Source organism: Serinus canaria, chromosome 9, assembly GCF_022539315.1.
Source record: "Serinus canaria isolate serCan28SL12 chromosome 9, serCan2020, whole genome shotgun sequence".
Classification (NCBI taxonomy): Eukaryota; Metazoa; Chordata; class Aves; order Passeriformes; family Fringillidae; genus Serinus; species Serinus canaria.
Genome location: NC_066323.1, coordinates 3,888,232 through 3,901,212, shown reverse-complemented (window position 1 = coordinate 3,901,212; position 12,981 = coordinate 3,888,232). Strand labels below are relative to the sequence as shown.

General features: G+C 40.8%; 1 protein-coding gene across 1 annotated transcript; it reads right to left on the bottom strand.

Annotated features, from left to right (window-relative positions):
• Window positions 1-598: 598 nt before the first annotated feature.
• Window positions 599-8,035, bottom strand: SAMD7 (sterile alpha motif domain containing 7). Its single transcript, XM_009089411.4, has 8 exons — window positions 7,933-8,035; window positions 7,095-7,221; window positions 6,823-6,959; window positions 5,704-5,782; window positions 2,708-3,387; window positions 1,933-2,054; window positions 1,555-1,665; window positions 599-871 (listed from the first exon to the last, which is right to left on the bottom strand). The coding sequence occupies exons 1-8, from the start codon at window positions 8,033-8,035 to the stop codon at window positions 599-601; spliced, it is 1,632 nt and encodes a 543-aa protein (XP_009087659.1).
• Between the last annotated feature and the right edge of the window lie 4,946 nt (window positions 8,036-12,981).

Genomic DNA, 12,981 nt, shown 5'->3' with positions numbered 1-12,981 from the left:
TGGGATAATTAAAATTGCTGTCACACATGGTATTTTCATGTTCAATCTGTGTGTCTTTATAAACTCTATACCCTTGCCAGGCACTTAAAAAGGCTTAGTTCTGGAGCAGCAATGGATTAACTCAAACTGCTGAGTCTAGGGTATATTTGTCTATATTCTGTAGGCAGTTCCATACTGTCCCAATGAATTCCACATGAATGTTCTGTATAAATTTTGTTCCACAGAAGCAGAAGTCAGCTATGTTTGGAAGCTGTGACCTTTCCATATAGTTTCTCAGCTGCCCACTGGAACACACTGTACGACATACAGTGCACTCTGAGTCTCTGACAGCTTTCAGTGATAACCTTGGACTTCAATGAAAAATTCAATTTACCTGTTAACTCTACTGGTATTCTTTTCAATGAATTGCACTTGAAAGTAATTGCAGTAACCTGTAGCTGCATTTCTGAATGCCTTTCAGATACTTCCTCATGCTTCATTGGCAATTTATTTCCTTCAGCCCCAGCCTTACTGAGGTTTCAGGCTGTAGCTTCTTCTCAAACACTTTGTAACTAGAGGTTCCTGGATTATTAAAAACATGTTATGTCCTGGACTTTGCTCAACTTTTCTGGAAAGCAATCATCTGGAAGTCAGCCTGGGATCCAGCTGTGTCACATGGATTTTCCCTGCTTTCTGAAACCATCTGTTCCACTGCTTGGGAGGTTTCTGGGTCCTGGGAGCAGGGACTGTCCAGGGTGTCACCGTTGCTGTTGCAATGCAGAGGGGAGGCCATGTCAGAGGGCTGCTCTGAGGGTTTCCCTGCAGCAGGAGGCAGGGGCACGGATAGAGGGACATTCATCATGTAGAACACATTGCCCAGACGTCGGGACACCTTTAAAGACAAAGGCACAATTGCAGCAATTACTTCTTGCTGTTAAAGCCATTAAACATCAAGCCTGACAGCAGGATCCTCCTGCTGGTGCAGCAGCACCAGGGACATCCCAGGCATCCCAAAGGTTTATCAAATTCTTGTGAAAAAAATCTTTTCCATTTTCACTCTCTTATATTTTTCTAGACCCAGGCTGTGGAAGGAGCTTGTCAATACCCAACTTAGGGCTGTTGGGCCTGACAGCAGGATCCTCCTGCTCCCAAGGTGCTGCAGCACCCAGGGACAGAGGGGAGGCAAACTGCCAGCCAGGAGTGGGGCAGGTGGTTGAAATGAGAGAAGAGTGAGAGAGTACAAGGGGTTAAAGAAAAGGAAAAGAATTGGCAGCAATAGAAACACAGAGAGAGTTTATATTAGTGGATGAAATTAAGGGTAGAAAACTGCAAACAGAGAGGGAGAGTCTGTTACTGAAAAATGTCATATTCCTTACTCTCTCTCTGTGTGCCATGGTAACATGCAGGGAAGTAAAAGAAAACTATGCTGGAGTAATTTATTTTCTCCCAGTATTGTGGCAATTACCTTACCAGTGAAAAAAAAGTGCTTTAGTTTGGAAAAATTCCCTCCTGTCATCTTCTGGCACTTCCATGCCTCTGTGACTCACCATCTTGGCGTACATTTAATGATCATACCTGAGAGCGGATTTTTAATGCTGGTCCAAGTTTTAATCCCATTGTATCCAGGAGATGTTCCTCTGTTAGCAGTGGAAGGGTTTCTCCATCAATAGCATGGTCTTTAAATATCTGGTGAAATGATAAAACACATCATAGTGTGCTAAAATAGACTTTGGTTGTTTTTCATGCTCAACCCTGAGGCATAAACAATAAAAAGAAGAAATAATAATTTTACTGTTTTATCTTTGTATTTATCTTCTAACTGCACAAAGAAAACTACTACTATACTTGTAATTTTGGGACAATCAGCTACCCTCCCACATTTACATTTGCTTGCTGACATTTAAATCTAGATGGTCCTAAAGACCTGAAAATTTGGTGAATGTTTTTAATCACCTGGGCATAATCTGAGCAGCCTGGGAGGCTGGCAATGAAGTTGTGCACATCATCAACTGTCCACTTGCGAATGTCTTCGACAGAAGAAATGTCTTCTCCATTCAGGATCAGGCCATGGGCTCCTTTGAGGAGGAAACACAGAAGTTATTTTGGTAATTTTGCTGGAAAATCAGGAGGAAATTATTGTTATCATGAGAATTTTTACACCTTTTACAACCTAATGTGTTAACACCAGGGTCTAGTCACTTGCAGATACAAGAGTCCTAGACACAAAATCACCAGGTAATGAGCAGAACCTGGTTCTGAAGGGTTTTTTTGGTGGCTTCTTTTGTTTACTGGTAAGTACTGTACCTACCAGTCACTACACATACAACTCATGCTGCAAGACTTCCTCTAATGAGTGCATTGTCCAGTGCTTTTTCTCCTTTAGACTTTACTGTTACTTTAATTTGACTAATATTTCAGTAGAACAGATTCAAGCCTTTGCTAGTCCATGGTGCCTACTGTGAGTTAGGACATAAAGAAAAGTTGTGGGCTGAAGAGACAGGCTAACTTGCAACTTCATTCAGCAATTTTGTATTTTTTAAATTGAAATTCCTTTTTAAAACATGAACTGAATACAGATATTACTGTTTGCAGCATTAGAATTCTACTTTTAGTTGCAATGACTCTACCATACCAAAAATTCACTTAAAACAGAAGGAGCAATTGAGAGACCAAATCAATAAAACCAGATTATATCAACCTGCCACTCTAATCTGGAGATCTGACAAACCTGAAGGTAGCAATGGGTTGTTGGGCACTGGAAATCCATATGGTAATGCTGAGAATGGGATTGCAGAAGGGTACAGGTACTTGTCATCAAAAGCAGCACAAGAGCTATTGACTTCCTTCTCATTTGTGTTGCTGCAGCTGGTGGTTTCAGTCGGAATCTCATGAGTAGCACAGTTTTTTCTCAAACCTTGTTCAAACTCTTTGCAGTTCTTGGCAACTACTGCTGGCTCAGTCTGGTTTTTGCTCTGCTCGTGTTTGTTTGGCGTCTCCACCTCTATTTCCTTCTTTTCTTCTTTCTCCTCATCCACTGCAGCTGAGGCAGAGTCTGTGGATTTGTCATCTGCCTGGTTCTTTGTGCCGTTGGCACTGCCCTCGGCAGTTTTGTGATTTCCAGCTCTTCTCCCTGGGCGGCGCCCCCTCTCCCTTTGCAGGGTGGTGACCGGCGGGTACGGGCTGCTTGCCATGAGCATGGTGTTGCCATGGATCTCATCCAGGGTGGTCCGATGGACATACAGGTCATTGGCAAGGTGCCCTTCAGGGAGTCTGTGCCTGCCACGGAAAGCAATGGGACTTGCTGGCATCCCGTGGTAAAGGAAAGGGGCTTCCAGGCCCAGGAGTCCTTTCCGATGGGCTTTCTCCATTTCCTTTTGCTGAAAAATAGCACTCATCTCCATTTCCATTCTAAGAGACACACAGAGCATGAGCAGTTAGGGCAGCTCGGTTCCTTCATCACCTTTTTCTTTTTCACAGCAGAATAAAACTCAGATAAATGAATAGGCAAGAGTACTGCTTGTTTTGTGTCTTCCTTACATTGCTGTGTGTGAGAGGGTACAAATTGCAGATGGAATGGCAAACCTGGCTGTATTTAATGTGCTGTCATTACACATAGTAAGCTAAAAGAAAGGGAAAACACGTCTTCCATGTCATGGTTCTGGAAAATACTTCAGACAAAAAAGTGTTATTTGCATATTGGCAATCCAGATATGAGGATTATATTCACATTTGGAAAATAGTCTCCAGAGTCGAGGGGTTGAAGACTAAAGAAAATAATTGATTTATTTTATCACTCAGAAGTTTGTACCAAAAACTGGAGAATTCCAGTGATATTGTAAATTATAAAGAACAAGAATGACATTATCTATGGAACATGCATCTATTCAGAGTAAGCTAATGCTAAGTCTCTTGAGTAACCCTCCACAGTGCCTGGCACCTGAGCATGGTGCCTGAGAGTGTGTTTAACTGATCTCCTTCCTTCTGGATGAACGCTCCAGAGTCTGTGCCAGCTTCCTGCTCCTGTCATAATGGATGGGAGGGCTTGCCAGTGGCATACAGAGAATACAAGTATTTGTATTGTATTTGTAATAGTAGTATTTGTCTCTGCTGTAGCAACCTTTGCTGGTATCACCTTTCTCTGGAGCCAGGCCAGTGATCAAACAGAAAGGTAAAGCTCCTTTGAGGAGCTTTCAGTGGGATTTCTGCATCTTTGGAAAAGAGCCTGTGAAGTAAAGTACTTTAAACTGCATCAAGACAGCTTTCTTAGCACTGCAATGAGTATAATAGGTCACAGAGAGTCTGATCTTCAGGAGAGTGTAAAATTGTCAGGAAAACAGTTTGGGCAAAAGCTATCTATACAGATTTTTGGTATGAGGAGAAATTATTTGATCACACCGTTCAGGGATTTTTCTCTGCCTTCTTTTAATCTTTTAAACAACCTCCAACTTCCTGATTTTCTGCTTTCAGAGATACAAAGGAAGTATTTTGTCTGTGTACTGTGTCCTTGTACATTTTTCCTGATTGTCATTACTCCCACCTAGCTCTTGAGGTGACAACAAACAGCAGAAAACATTACATTCCTGCCTCCTCCTCCAGCTGAGATAGTGTGCTCCAGTCAGGACCAGCAAACAGAGTTTTGGGATGAGGCAGGGTCCCTTCGAGAATAAGGATTTCAACCCAGGTGCTCAGCAGCACAGCTGCACCAAGTGCAGGAGATTGTCATCACCTGGTTTGGAGCAAGCGCAGCCCTAAAGGGAACCTGTGTTGCAGAGAGCTGTCTGAACATAGTGCAAATTGTCAGGGTGGCAAAAAACTAGGGTAAAAGGTTTTTATGGTGTAGGTGAGCTCTTTCATGTTGGAGTTTAGCTTTTTGGTGGGCTGAGGGAAGAGCCTGAACAGGCAGGACCAGCTTTGATGTGGCTGTGGGTGTATGAGATGGCCATGTTTGCTGCTTGTTATTTCACTTGTTTTTCTCAGGGTTTTTGCCATGTGGCAAGAGCTATAGGAAATGCATTACTGATGCAAATCTTGTGCTTGGAGGAGTTCAGTAATCAAGCTTTGCTGACTTAAAAGTTCAAAACATTTTTGTCATAATTATTTTCCAATGAATGCACAGAACTTGGCTGTTCTTTCCTCTTACTCTCACTGTGTGAGGGGCACTCCCACTGAGTAGCGCAGCCAGTGCAGGAGTGTCTGAGGTTAGAGTTCCTCTGTGGAAACAGTGTGGCCATGAGGGAGGGCACTGCTGGACTCTTAATTAGCTACTGACCACACTGAAACTGGTACAAATAACTGGACTTCCTACAGTCACTCTGCTATTCCAACTCCTTTGTCAAACTAGGAAAGCTGCCCACCCTGCTAGGGTGGAGACACAGCTGCTTGTCCCAAGGGCCCAGCTACAGGCCTGAAGTGTTGTGTGTGATATCACACAGCTGCAAAGTTATAATTTGTTTCTGAACTTTTGTAACTTCAGGGTGTTTGGATCTGCAGTTCAAGGGCTGTGGCTGTAGCTTGCTCTTTTCCTTTAACCAAGCTAAGGGGTTTATTTATTTTTGTTACATCATTTTAAGAATAAAAACAAAATAAGGCAAGCAGAAAGTCAGTAGCTTCAGGCCTTAATTGATAAGGGCCCTCTGCTTCTTTGGGTGACTTGAAAAACAATTTCAATCACTTTGCTGCTTTAATCCTGACATTCACCTCAGAACAAAGCTTGCTATTGATTACCTGGCAATATTTTGCTTTTGAACAAGTTCTTGTCTTCTGGCCACAGCTTCCATGGATTCTGGTTGCAGAAAGCTGTATCCTTAGAGGGAAGGGGAATAAAAAATCTTTAAAATTCACTGGTTTCCTCATGCAAATGCACAATCCCCAAAGCAGTGCAGAGACACTTTTAAAATGTTTGAATGTCTTCAACTGTGGGCTTCACCAGGAAAGTGATAGGATTTCAAGTTAAATCCTATTTGTTGTCATTGTTTTGGTGGCAATATGTAGAAAAAACATGAAGTCCACCATCAGGTATTTTCAGGATCAGATCTGTAGTTAGGAATACCTGCCATTAACCACGAAGGGTGGTTTTATTTGGTGACATATGCCTTTGAAATACATATAACTGCTCAGAAAATAATAGCCCTCAGTTGAGCAAAGCAAACCTGCTCCTTCAAGACTGCTTTCATCCTGGAGGCTGTGTAATTTTAAATTATATTTCCTCTTGAGATCCATGTTAAGGCAGGAAAAGAAGCCGAAATCAGATTTTTTTTTTTGGTTTATTGATGTGAATTTGAAAATACATTCACTCATCTCAAAGAAAAACTCTTGAGCTCACTTTGTATAAAGTAATATGTAAATTTTAGTGCAGCATGACATGAATGCCATAGTTGTGATGTCCAGCCTTCCCCCTGGAGCTGTGCCCTCTAATTTTGAGCCTTTATTTAAAAAGACTTGTATTTGCCCTACATGAATTAAGTGGCATGTGGTATTATTGTTAGAGAATATGATCTGTATAAAGCAGCCAATTCTCATATAAGAGGAAGAGTAAAATATACCGTAAAAGTGTTGACGAGGAGCTATTTTTTTTTAGCTATAGCCTTTTGTTTGGGTGTTAAAGTGCTTAGAAAATACAAAAAGAAAAGGAGGGAACAAAAACATGCAAAAGACTGAAAACTGTATTTAATATAAGGATAAAATGGACATGCTGCACAGGCTGCCTCTTTTTAGTGAGACTGTTTTTCTAAATAAAATAAACTGTTATTGACACTACCTATAAACCCATGGAAAGCTAGCAGGTGCAACTGGCTTTCTGATCCACATGGTCCCACTTTTCAGGATGCAGAGGGTGTTTGTTACCTGGGCCTGGGTAGACACGGTTGGACAACAGGTTTGGCATGTTGGGGTGCTGTGGGACTGTGGGTCCCAGGTGGGATGCTATGTGGATTTGTCTGGGGTCAGCTGAGGCCATCATTTCAGTTGAAGGTAGCAGATCTCTGAGAGGAAAAAAAAGCCATTCAGATACTCAGAGGATATCATTTAGTTAAGAATCACCAAAGATCTATACAGCCTCGGAGACAGCACACACAGTGATTAACCGCAGTGCTGGAACAGAAATTGGTGCCCGGTACCTCTCCACCAGTCGCGGCTCAAACTGGGCGGGGATCCCCTGCATCCTCGGCTGGCCCGGCCCCATCAGCTGCGGGTTTACTGCCATCAGCTGGTTCCTCATCAGCATCTCCTGCCGCTGCCGCAGTTCTGCAAAGCACACACAGTTCTGCTCTCAGTGGGGTAAGTTAGGAAGTAATGCTGGCTGCGGTATCACCTAACCAGAAAAAAATGTTTTGTTTTGTTTCCTCTAGTACGATTCACACCTTTTTTTTTAATAGCAGCAACTGAAAACATGTTTTCACTGACATCTGAACTACTTTGTTTAAATAATGTAGATTTATTCAATCAAACTGCAGTAAAAATAAATAGGATGTGCTCAGTCAAGTGTATCAAAGGACAAATTACAATGAATAATAATTTACATAATACTGTGAAACAGAAGATAGCCATGGATGTTAAGGTCTCTGCTTGAGAGGGTTTTCATTTCTAATACAGGTTCATTTTAAGAAAAATCATATTAGGTGGAACCTGCATTGTCATGAGAAAGCAGCTCTAGAAAAAAAAGCCCACAATGGTCAATCAGAACATCATAATGTCCAGCTGTGGCTTTTGTCCTGAGTTCTTGAGTGCCATTTACTTGTCTTCCAGATGCTCAGCATCTCTTAATCAAATGCTGAATTCCAAGAGCCCTCTGTATTAATTTTTAATTACCTTAAGCAAAATATTTCTGCAGTTACTCCTAAGATAAATTTGAAATAACCTTTTAGAGACATCAAACCTGCTGCTGGCTGTTTCTTGTAGGTTGTAGATGCCAACAATGCTATAAGCACATGTGCAGTGGGGTTCCTTGCTGCTCACCTCCTGCTGCCATGCTGCCTGCCAGGCGGTACAGGTGCTTTTCCTCCAGTGATCCCTGTTCCCCCAGGATGGACATCTTCCTCATGTGCTCCCGGGGAGTCATGCTGCAGGGAGACAGCAACAACTCTGCTGCTGTAAAGAACCGAATCAGCAGCACCAAAGAGAGGAATAAGACTTTCAACAATGAGAAACAGAGAAGGTTATGCAGGTTGTTTCCCAGCTAAGCATGTCACAGCTGGATCCTTCCATGCCTGTGGCTTGTTTTCCATGTAGAAACTTCCAGTTTTCAGGACAATGCAAATATTGCCCTTGCTTACGCTGACTTGTTGGATTCTACAATGCAAGAAAAATCAGGGTGCTGGAAAATCACACCTGCTCAAAAGGAGGTAATTAAGCCCAAGACTTTGCCTTCAGCCCCTGGTGTGTCTGAGAGCAGTGATATGCTCATACTTTGGCAGGCAGGTGTCTTTGGTTTAATTTCAGAATTGTAGTAGTTTGGAGCCCTGTCTACTGTAAACTAAGTGAAGCAGATGGAAATAAATTGTAGAAATTATCTGTTCCAAATGACATCAGCTCCTTAAGGCTGCCAAATTGAAGTAAAAAAGGTAAAAGAACATGTTTTGTAGAGATGAAAACAGTGATAAAACCAGTCAGGCTCAGATTAATTATTAGTTTATATTAATTATTAAATTAATATATGTAATTAATATATATCATTAATAGTTGTAAAGGAAGGAAGTTCTGCAACCCAGAGCCTAGATGTTAAAAAGCTATCGTGTATGAAATGCTTTGAGTTGAGGAGTTGGCAGAAGAAGCAGGCTGGCTCTGAAGGCAGCATCAGGAGCATCTGTACATTCATCTCACACTAGAGTTGCACAGCAAATGGTTAGATTTAATTTTTTTTTTCAGTAAGGAGTTGAATTTCCATCCCCATTTACTGCTGATGAAGTGGATTCTTTCTGTCTTCTGAAAGAAGGAAAATGTAATGCTGAAGTGTTCTTATCCTGCAGATAGAGAGTTACAGCTCCAGGAGTTCAGCCAGCATTTGGTAGAGGTAACAGTGAGGAAAATGCAAAGACAGGAACAATGCTCCTTATCCAAAAATGAGATAAAAGTGAAGTCCTGTGTTTCATTACCCCAGCCGTTTATAAATTAGATGTATCATTATAACTTTGTTTATTGCTTTTTACCTATTGACGATTTTAAAATAATTTAAGTGATAGATACCAATCTAATTAATGTGCCTAAGAAATTTACCATTTCTGTGGTATGAGGGAGATAGTCTCAAAATGAGTTTGCAAAAAGGTAAACAAGTGAGTAATTTTGGCCATTTATACTGACAGTAGAGGCTGAACTTAGACCATACCATTGGTGTTCCCTCAAAATAACAAGGGCTTTACATTTGTAAGAGTAGATGTTGGATTCTCTGTTGGCCAAGATTCAGATCATCCTGGCAACAGACAAATCTGTCAAATCCCAGACCAGCACCGTGGCCTTTGTTCTCGACATTTGTATCTGAACATTGTTTCCATTTGCTTTTTTTTTTTTTTTTTTAGGGTACTTTAGACTTAAAGCGATTTGGGATGCTGGGTGCCTCATGAAGAGCATTTGAGCTGCCAAAGTGCTTCTGAGCTGCTAAAGCATTTTAAAGCTCAGGACTAAAGCGATTTAGTGCTGGACTAAACTTTTCAACAGCTCAAAAAAATAGGTGGTAACAGGGATGATGGCATTTACCATATCATATTGTTCAGTGAGCCATTTAGGTGTTTTTCTTTCTTGGATAGAGACTCTGTATTGAACACTTTGCAAAACAAACTGAAATGTTAAACTTCATGCTGCCCTTCTTACAGCCTGGCCTTTGGCCTTTTTCTGGCTCTTTTTTTTTCTGGAGAAACCTGGTCTACCTGAAGATGTCAGTGCTTATTGCAGGGGCAGTGGACTAGATGGCCTTAAAGGTCCTTTCCATTCCAAACTGTTCTGTGATTCTGTAAAGGTGCAAAGAAACCATTAGGGGTTCAGACAGCATAATGGAAAAAAAAGACACGGGAAGTTTTAACCTTCTTATTCTAGTAAATCGGGGGAAAAAAAAAAAATGAGTTTTAATACTGACACATTTTTGTCTCAGATTACTGACACATTGTACCACTTTTGCATTTTAGGAACTTCTAGAATGTGTCAGTCTCCTGTTTAAATCAAAGTTCTGAATGTGGGTTTTTTTCTGGAGAAATGTCCCTTTGTGGGAAAAAGACACACAAGTAAAAGACACTTTCTTCATCAGTCCTTCCTAGAACTTCTATGTTTCCCCCTAAAATCCCACTGGTGCCTGAAATTATATGATGCGACTTTAAATTGTAGAATCGTGGAAAACCTGGTGGTAAAAGAGCCATCTGTTCTGGCCCAAATCCCTCCTGTGGGATCTCATATCCCCTGCCTGTTCTGACAGACATCCATCCAAAAGCAAGGAGCAGTAAATGGTTAGAAACCAGCAGCACCAGTATCACTGTAGTGTTCTCTGTGTAGTCTGTTCCCAAAATAAGTCTGGTTTTGTGTTGGATGTGAAGGATGATACAGTGGCTGTTGACAGGCAGTCTCACACTGCCTCCTTTCTGAGATTAAGCAGAAACTATGTAAGAACTTTCTTTAAACCTCATTTTAAATATGAGGTTTTCTTTTAAATGTTGGCATTTTCCCCAGAATGTAGGGTACTGATTACAGCAGCCTCCCCAGCAAAGTGATCCATATTTACTGATAATTATTATCCAAGAGATGATCAAGATTCACAGACCACCATTTCAGACAATGAGCATCAGATAAAAAACTTATCCTTGCAAAGGTAGAAAATATGGTCTTTTGGTTTCACATGGAAAAGATATAGTATTGAAAAACTCATGGAATAATATGATTTAAAAGTTCTTTGGGATCTTCTTCCACTAAAGCTGTAGCTTACTGCTTCCACTGACCCAGTTTTTGAATCATCATAAGCCAAAAGGAAAGTTTGATTCCTTAGTGAGGTTTTCACTGGAGTTGCTTCACGAAATCATTCTGTTTTTTGTCATTCATGTGCCAATCAATCCTATCTAACTTATCTTGAATTTCTTCTCAGATACATAAAAATAACTTTGGTATTTGTGATATAAAGCTGAGATGTTCTTTCCACCAGAATTCTAATCTTTCTGCAAGTTGAATGGCAAAATATCCGTATGGTTAAAACTTAGTTTAAAGGACACGTTTTATATGTGTGTATTAACTTACTTCTTTATTTCCCTGAATTTCCTGTTAGTGAAGTATTGAAATGATCAGGTGGGATAAATAGCTTAATAACCTAATATAAAGATTTGTGTGTAACTCTGTGTCAGGAGGAAGTACTGAATCTGACTAATCCATGTTATTTCATTTGGAAAAACACCTTTTTCAGTTACTTAGCTGGGGTTCTGACCTGCAGGTCAAATTTAGGGTAGTTTAGGTTCATATTATTTTCATAACAAGTCACATATTAGAAACCACACCAGCTGAGGAAGATCTGTGAGGGAACAGGGAAAGTACACTTCTGATACATTTATTAGCTGGGATTTGAGAGGAGCTCAAAATCTGGCATCAGGGTTCATATAAATTCATACACACCAGCTGTCCAGCGTTAGATTCATATATGGCTCTGCTCTGATCCTATTGCACAAATCCTGGCTGTACAGCACATTACAGGGATGAAGACAAGTTAATCTCTGCCTTTAGAGTCTTACCCTTAGCAAACCCTTCTTGGCAGCAGGCAGAACCACTCACCCAGGACTAATTCTGTCTCAATTTATTAGATGAGAAGTGGCAAGACACGAACTTTATGAACCAGGAGCATTTGCAAATCTAATCATGCATCAGTCTAAAAATGTCTATAGCAGTCTATGTGTTGATGTTATCAATTGAATTGGCAAAATATGGTTTAGTCATACATAATATAGACTTGGTTTTTTAGTTAAATGCATAGAGATTTCATTTACAAATACTGCTTGTATTTACATCAAACACATGGAATTAGCATTCTTTAAAGTCCGTGTTTAGTGAACTACAGCAGTGTCTCCACAGACTGGAAGAAGCTGAGTATTGTTTAAAATGCTCAGATAAATTTGTCCCAGCTGAATCAGTCAAACATGCAATATGAACATGTATTCATGTTTATGAGAGAAACCTGTGAATGAAGACATTTATAATTTCATTTGCATTTCCATTGGCTTCCCTTTTAGAAAAAGCTGACCTGATTGCTTGAGAAATCAGGTACTGTTTTAAAAAATATATAAATATTCCAATATTATTAATAGTCTTAATGTTATTAGTTGTTCGATCAAGGGTTCTTGCTCTGAATCTATTCTGAGGGTCATAAAACTAGAGATTGTAGTTGTTCCAGAATCCACAGTCAGCAAAATAAATACCTTTTGGAAAGGATAAAAGCAATTATGCTAGCATTACGTCATGCAGGAGGATGAAATATGTCTTCTTAACTGGAGTAAGGTGCTATTGGAGAGGCTGTGGGGCTAAATTCTAATCCTAGATATGTGGGCACAGACTGCTCAGAGACTGAGATTAGAGTGTAATCCTAAAACTGGATTGAGAACGATACATTCCCTAAAGAAAGGAAAATAACTCTATTTATACTGTGTGTGTCAGCCAGTGGAGCTTGTGTTGCATGCCTTCACACTGGCTGGGAGACACAGTCCTGCCCATTCTTGAGGCAGCTGATTGGTAAAATTGTGAGCAGCACGTCACTCTTTTTTCTAAACATGGTGCTGTCAGCCAGTAGTCAAGGCTTAGTGCTGGCCAACTCAATCCTTCAGGAACTAAGCTGGGTTCATAACAAAAGCTCATCTTGTTCCCCTTGGAATGGCTGTGGGCAAGGGAAGACTTATTCCTGTGTACCACTAAGGCAGCACTCAGGCTGAGGCATGGGTTAAAGCCAGAGGTGGAGATGCTTTGTGCTGAGCACAAACACACAGAGAGGGCCTGCAAAGCCTGCAAGGGGACAGAGACAGACGGTGGAGGAAAAGGGAGCTGAATTCCTGCTGT